Source organism: Cebus imitator, unplaced genomic scaffold (genome assembly GCF_001604975.1).
Source record: "Cebus imitator isolate Cc_AM_T3 unplaced genomic scaffold, Cebus_imitator-1.0 Scaffold206, whole genome shotgun sequence".
Taxonomy (NCBI): domain Eukaryota; kingdom Metazoa; phylum Chordata; class Mammalia; order Primates; family Cebidae; genus Cebus; species Cebus imitator.
In genome coordinates this window covers 2,698,822-2,707,095 of record NW_016107521.1, presented here as the reverse complement: position 1 = coordinate 2,707,095, position 8,274 = coordinate 2,698,822, and the positions used below count along the sequence as shown (strand labels likewise).

The following is an 8,274-nucleotide window of genomic DNA, read 5'->3' as shown; positions in this document are numbered from 1 at the left end:
AAAACCAAACAAGCCCATGCAAAAGTGGGCGAAGGATATGAACAGACACTTTACAAAAGAAGACATACATGAGGCCAACAAACATATGAAAAAATGCTCATCATCTCTGGTCATTAGAGAAATGCAAATCAAAACTACATTGAGATACCATCTCACGCCAGTTAGAATGGCAATCATGAAAAAATCTGGAGACAACAGATGCTGGAGAGGATGTGGAGAAATAGGAACACTTTTACTCTGTTGGTGGGAGTGTAAATTAGTTCAACCATTGTTGGAAGACAGTGTGGCGATTCCTTAAGGACCTAGAAATAGAAATTCCATTTGACCCAGCAATCCCATTACTGGGTATATATCCAAAGGATTATAAATCATTCTACTATAAGGACACATGCACACAAATGTTCATCGCAGCACTGTTTACAATAGCAAAGACCTGGAACCAACCCAAATGCCCATCGGTGATAGAAAATGGACAGGGAAAATGTGGTAGGTATACACCATGGAATATTATGCAGCCATCAGAAATGATGAGTTCGTATCCTTTGTAGGGACATGGATGAACCTGGAAACCATCATTCTCAGCAAACTGACGCAAGAGCGGAAAATCAAACACCGCGTGTTCTCACTCACAGGTGGGTGTTGAACAATGAGAACACATGGACACAGGGAGGGGAGCACTACACACTGGGGTCTGTTGGGGGGAAATGGGGGAGGGACGGGGGGGTGGGGAGAGATAGCATGGGGAGAAATGCCAGATATAGGTGAAGGGGAGGAAGGCAGCAAATCACACTGCCATATGCGTGCCTATACAACAATCTTGCATGTTCTTCACATGTACCCCAAAACCTAAAATGCAATTAAAAAAAAAGAGACAGAGAGAGAGAGAATCAGGCCCATTCACTTACTACTATGCATGAGAGAGGGCCACTGATTTTCACATGATGGCCCTGAGTTACATCCTTGTTATCCCTATGGCTTCTTGGGAAGAGGGTGAGCCCAGCACGTTCCACTTAGGAGTGACTGTGGAATGCCTTCATGCTCCTTGGACAATCTGGCTACCTGGGTGAACCTTTCCAGTGAGATGACTGCAAAATGGGCTGGAGATCCCAGCAAAAGTACGACTGACCTGGACTCAATCACTCTGAACCTGTGGTCAGTGTCCTGTGTCATCAAGCAGCAGGGCTATGACCCTCAAATGGGTTCCCCTTTCCTGAAGCTCTCAATATCCAGCCTGCAGTAAGTGCCTTTCCCTCCATGTGTACCATGCTTCCTTATGGACTTTTGTTGACTTGAGCTGTTTGGAGACAATGTCTCTAACTGCTTTACACTAGAGAAAGAAATTACTCATGAGGAAAAGAGATCCAAATTGGTCACAGTCACTTTGGGTAATCTACTGAAGACAGATAGGATGATGATATGTCTGTGGAAACATTTTCTGAGCACCTACCACGAGCCAGCTTTTTACATGGGGTCCTTTCATATGCTATCTTGTTTCATCTTCATATGATTATGTATTGAACAACTTCCTTTTACAGATGAGAAAACAAAGTCTTAAAGTCAAGTGACTTGTCCAAGATGGTAGGGCTGTCGCCAACACCTTTGTTTCTTCCTTCCACTGAAGTCGGTTTCACCGAACAGTGAAATGCTCAAGTACTTTAGACGGTTTTGCGCGTCTGGCTTGTGCTCCCAAACCACAGTGAGTACAAGTCTTAAGGAATGTGTCAGGGCATGGCTGAGACTTGAAGACCTTGGGGATCTCAATTGTTTCTGTCTGCAGTTTAAAACTTGTCTTAGGAAAAAAACAAACAGACATGCAACCTCTTGGTGCATTACTTTCCCCAGACTGAGAAACGGGAAAAGTTATTCTCTGGTACTCTTCAGAATGTCATAACATATAAGAAAACTGGAAACAAAAGGGTCATGCAACCAGGTGGTCTTAAATCCATGCCATTTTGAAGTTACCATTTTTATTTATTCTGAGACAGGGTCTCACTCTGTTGCCCTGGATGGAGTGCAGTGGCACAATAATAGCTTGCTATAGCCTTGACCTCTTTGGCTCAAATGATCCTCTCATCTCAGTCTCCTGACTAGCTGGGACTGCAGGTTTGCGCCACCATGCCTGGTTCCTTTTTTTTTGTACAGATGGATTCTCACTATTGTGTCCAGGCTGGTTGAAGTTAATATTTTTAATGTAGAGTCACCAACTGCATTAACAAGTGACACACCTAACATGTTCGGTCAGTTCAGGGCAAGGAGAAGCAGAGGATAGGGCCAGCCACCTTACCAGCAGTAGTCCAGCAGATGCGGTGGCAGCACAGGGATGTACACGTGCTGCCAGTACATGGGGTAGAGCATCGCCGCCGACCCGTGGATGCAGGCAGTCAGCTGGAACAGAGCAAAGCAGAGATCGATGAACAAATCCAAGGGAAGAGACACCGCCATTTGATTACAGCAATACAATTCTATAATTTTTCAACATGTTTACATGATAAGCTGAAAAACCTGGAGAAATCATTCTACGTTAACTCAATCACCCTAATTCAAATTTAGTAAGAGTTTTCTTTTCAAAATATCTTTTTTTCTGATTATAAAGTTAATATATGACTTACGGTAGAAAACTGTAAAAGCGGAGAAAGGGATTTAAAAAAAGCCGCCACCAATGGAAGATTTAATATTGTAGATTATTATACACACAAGCACATGTATTTCCTTTTAAAATACAATTAGGATGACTATACAGTATTCTTTTGTGTTTCTTAAAAGTGAGCGTTATTTGATGCCATTCTTCTTTAAATAATCTTAGAAAAAGGTATCTCTTAATGATGCTTTAAAAGCACAAATCCAGAATATTCTTTAAATATTTTTAGAAAAAGATATATTTTAATGATACTCGATGAATTTCCCAGGCCATTATATATTTAACTACTCTTCTACTATTAAGTAATATAATCATATCAGGTCAATAATTGGTATATATGGTTTCTAAATGTAGAATTCAGAGACAAAGGTTATAAGTATTTCAAGGTACTTAATAAATACATATCTTATAAATGTGTTAGGATAATGAACAGATGAAGGATGGAGGCTCTTTACACCCCCACCCCCAACCATACACCACGATTCTGGCCTTCCTGCCCCTCACCAGCACTACTCCTTGTAGTCAAGTTAATAGCCTTAAAATTGTATCTATCTTACTTTTATTTTTATTCTGATCATGACTAAGGATGAACATTTTGTCATGTTTCTTGACTATACTTATATAATAGACAAATGGTCTGTTCATATTCTTAGCCCCCTTTAAAAATTAGTATTAGTAATTTTTACTACTTTATAAGCAATCACTGATGATATGCAAAGAATACCCAGATTTTGTAATGTTTTTGAAGACAATTTATTCTTAATTTTCTTTGAATTTCTGGGCAAAAAGAAGGTCTAAGTAATTACATAGACACATATTTTCTTCCATTATGGTTTCTACCATTTTTTCCTACAAAAGTCCTCCAGATTTTTCCTTGGCATTTAACTCTTCCATCCATCTGGAATTACTTCAGGTTTAAGGACTGAGGTGAGAATTTATTTTTTCCACATAGGTAATCAATTGCTCTGGCACCGTTTACTGACTAATCCTTCCTCTCCACAGTCTTTTGACTTGCCACGATTTTATATTACTTTTTTTTCCTAAGAGCTAGAGACATCATACAATCAGTATTTGATACTTAAAAATTTAGGAAGCAAAGATAATACAAAGGGATACAATTGCTACAAAATTCAATATAGTGAAAAGAAAGAAAAAATCAACCTTTGGAGATATAGCTATGAAGTGACAAAAGCCAACAACACGTTTCTTTCTGTCTTTTTTTCTTTAATGTTTCTTTGGTTTCAGGGAAGCCTGTTCCCATGAGGACTTTGCTCCTTTTGGAAGCTGTTAACTGGCCTTTCCTGACAGAAGGACATTTACGTGGCAAAAGAGTGACGTGCCAAGGCCCAGTTAAAAGAATCCCAGAGGTTAGTGTAACATGAACCAGCTTTAAATTGGATATTCTGCTGATGTTTCACAGTTGTGAGAGCTGTGTGTTAAAGCCAGGGCTGCTACTCCCTACCCCCGCCTGCCTGGACACTTTCCTCCAGACCCTGTTCTTGAAGCCAGGTACATGCCATGAACCGGATCTGATTCAGCAGGCACCCAAGAAATGTTCTCAGAGACCCCGCCACAGCTCGCAGGTTTAATCCATCCCTTCCCGTTCTATTTCCATAGGTTCCCATATAAAAAAGGCTGTCATTCATATATATATATACATATATATATATGTGCTTATATATGACTAATCCCTTCAGGGCCTCTTAGAGATGAAAACTCCTTGCTAGTGTTGAGTGGAGAACAAACCACCCCGACCTGATTCCACCCTGAAGTCGGCTAGAGGGTTCCACTCTTTCTGCCCTCCTCAAGCACAGGTTCCGTCACATTACTTCCTACTCAGAAGCCTTTGGGGCATGCCTGGCCCCGGATGGCTCCACCAGCCCACGTCTAGCTTTACAGCAGCCATCTGTAGACACACTCTGTACTGTCTTCTCCAAGTCTGTCCTTGGAATATATCACTTGCAGGCTTAGATAGGGTCATGTATTCCTTTTCCTTCCCTCCCTTTCCACCTGTCGCCCAAACTGGCCAGGATTTGTGCCTCTAGCAAACTCCTTCCTCAGGTCTGTGTGTAAGTACTTCCTCTTCAAAGCCTTCCCTTGCTCCGCATGCATAGGCACCAGAGTATTATTATTAATAATATTATTAGTAATATTAATATTAATATTAGTAATAATATTATTACTAATGCTAATATTATTACTAACATTACTGTTATTATTATTACTAATTTTTGAGACAGGGTCTCAAAATTAACGGGAACCTATGGAAATAGAGTGAGAAGGGATGGATTAAACCTGTGAGCCTTGGTGGGGTCACCCAGGCTGGAGTGCAATGGCGTGATATCCACTCACCACAACCTCCGCCTCCTGAATTCAAGCAATTTTCCTGCCTCAGCCTCCTGAGTAGCTGGGATTATAGGCGTGCGCCACCACGCCAACTAATTTTTGTAGAGATGGGGCTTCGCCATGTTGGCCAGGCTGGTCTTGAACTCCTGAACTCAAGTGACCCACCCACCTCAGCCTTGGGATTATAGGTATAAGCCACCGCGCCCTGCCTGTAGGCACTCATTATTAACTTGACCATAACATCTGCATGTTTGTCTCCTGACTATAAAGTACAGGAGATCCTGTGTCATCTCCATGTTCTCAGTGGCACAGAACACACACACACACACACACACACACACACACACACACACACACGTGTGCACTAGTTAATGGGATGTGTCCCGAATAAATAAAAAATAATTTTTACTTAGAATATACTGACAATCCAAAGATAGTTTAGTAGTTTGGCTTTTAATAGCATTATACGAACATTTTCATGAGTCTCACTAAGGTACATGACTCAAAGTCTAAAACAGGCCGGGCGCAGTGGCTCACGCCTGTAATCCCAGCTCTTTGGGAGGCCGAGGTGGGCGAATCACTTGAGGTCAGGAGTTTGGGACTAGCCTGGCCAACATGGTGAAATCTCGTCTCTACTAAAAATACAAAAATATTAGCCAGGCATGGTGGCGCATGCCTGTAGACCCAGCTACTCCGGAGGCTAAAGCAGGAGAATTGCTTGAACCCGAGAGGCAGAGGTTGCAGTGGGCCAAGATCGCACCACTGTACTCCAGCCTGGGCGATGGAGTGAGACTCCGTCTCAAAAAAAAAAAAGTGTAACACAACAACAGCAAGATTAGACACACAAGCATGCCACTTTTGAAAAACCAAGTCATTCAACCATTCACCCATTTGTTCAATCACATGCCTACACTATAACTCCACAACACATAAATAAATAAAAGCATTTCAAAATCTATAAGGTCCCGTACAAATGTAAGGTAATATTATCACATGAATTAATTTGTGATTCTCTTTGAAAAAGTCATTTAATAGAATGAATCTGGTTCAGATAGAACTTGATTATGTGACTCTTTTTAGGTTAACCTGGTTTGGGTCAAAAACCTATTTTAACTGATAAAGTAGCAGAGATCTCATCTTCAGATAATGTTCTTTTCATGTCTTCTTAACCTCAAAGGCAAACCTACCAACCTCAACGCCAAGATTTTAAAATTATTTATCCTTCATTTAAAAAAAATCAAGCTTTTAAGGTGTTTGATCATTTCATTAGTGGGTTTTCTAAGGGCCAAATCTCTGCAATTGGGATAAAATGCATTACTCATTTGACTAAGAAAACAAACAAACAAAACAGGGAATTGCTTGGCTGTTTTCCAAAATACTAAATGACATAAACTATCTGCATCATTACTTAAGAAAGGTAAGCTGATTACAAGAAAAGTCCTACTATATATCTATATTCAATAATGCACTCTGTTCTGTAAAGTATTGCTTGACACTTACAACTCTAAATCCTGTTTCTAAAAATAAAAGTCCTAAAGGCCTATGTCCATTCCTTACAGAATACAAACTTTAAAAGTAAATGAAAGTATATAATTTGGAGTGTAGTCAACAAAGGGGTATTGTGAATAGATAATTGAAGTGCAAGCTGAAGAAAATGATTCTATCAAAATCTCACTCAGTGGGAGAATGGAAAGATAGTATGTGTAAAATTTGCCCAGAGTCATTAGTCACAATGAATATTCATCAGAAGCCAATTATCAATCCCATTTAATGACACCCCAAAAGATTTTTCCCTGAAGCAGCTGAATAGTCTAAGACTCCAGACAAAACTAGACAAATTATACAGCCAACAGCCAGTCTAGCCAGCACACAGACTGTAAAGTAAACCACTGGTGGGTTTTTGGATGCACTTCAGCAAATTCTGTCCTCAATTAAAGGTGCACAAGGTCAGTTATATCTCAGAGATTTCTATATGGCTCCATTAGTTTTCTTTGAGGCAAAGGGAGAAGGGGAGAAGGGGGTGTGGGTAGGACATGAATGGAGAGTGATCAGTGATGGAGTTGGAAAAATCACAAGGACACCTTTTTTTTTTTCCCAGTCATTTCTCAGAGATAAAGCCCAGATTGTCACAATCTTAGATTCCAATGCCTCTGCTGAGTCCTCATAACATCGCTGCAATTTAACATGAAATAAAAATAAGAATGCTCCCTGAAAAGACAAAACTACAACATGCGCCAGGTACCATGGTAGGGTTTAGACCCTTGCAAAGTATTGTTTTAAAGGAAAGTGTGTGTGTGTTGATACACATATACACTCATCACCACATTTCACAGATAAAGAGACGGTTTCGGAGGTGAAATAACTTGCCCAAGGCCACATCGACAGTAAGTGACAGAACTGGGACTTGCATCCAGGTCTGTCAGAATATAATGGCCACTGTATTTCCACAATGCATAATTAACTCAAAAAGTATTTGAGTGCATACCCTGTGCCATCACTGTGCAGAGGACTCTGAAATAGATGAGGTATTGTCCCTGTTGACATTGTTAAATGACACAGACATGCATTTGCCTTGCTGCTAGATGTCCAAATATCTAGGACAAAATACCAATGACAGAAAATAATCATTTTTAAAACAAACACAGATATGATCATTTCCTGGGGATTAGTTACATTTAACTAAGGTGTTGTAGTGTCTTTAATCCACAGGAAATTCTAGACAATGAAATAATTATGATCAGTCAAAGGTTTACATTTCATTTTGGGTACATATATCTGAGAGTCTGGCTTGAAAATGTTGGAAAGTCTCGCTTTGTCATGTTCCCTTTCACATACTTGCTCAGAATCTTCTGCTAACTATTTTTTTTGACCTGGGCAAGCCACTTCCTTTCCTAGGTCTCAATTTGCCCTACATGTAAAACAAAAGACTAGACTACAGGATTTCTGTGTTCCTTTCCAGCTTTGGCAACTTACAGTTCTAGAGGAATTGCTATCCTTTGATGTGAAGAAGGCTCCTCCTCTGCCGCAGTTCATCTTAGTCAGCTAGGCTAGGCCTAAGCAAATCAGGGTATGTCTTTAAGCTGGTCTTGCTTTTTCGTCTCTGCAGCTCCAGGGCCCAGCTGGAATTCATGAGCTATGTAGAAACCACCACCTTTCAGCCACCCCAACTCTATCACCTGACAAGGGCACAGCCATCGTCTTTGCTTGGCCCCTGATGCTCTGAAGAACTCAGAGGTAGATGACTTTAGGTAACCAGGAACACGAGGCTACAGGTTTGAGCTCTTCAAGGA

At 40.5% G+C, this 8,274-nt stretch overlaps 1 protein-coding gene across 5 annotated transcripts in view; it reads right to left on the bottom strand.

The window, feature by feature from the left end:
- The window catches only part of DENND1A (DENN domain containing 1A), a 545,115-nt gene that overhangs the window by 244,625 nt on the left and 292,216 nt on the right, over positions 1-8,274 (bottom strand). For all 5 annotated transcript variants that reach the window (XM_037745641.1, XM_017548402.2, XM_017548407.2 and 2 more), the window contains one exon: positions 2,285-2,385. In XM_037745641.1, the coding sequence (XP_037601569.1) occupies positions 2,285-2,385 (101 nt within the window). The remainder of the gene's footprint in view (positions 1-2,284; positions 2,386-8,274) is intronic.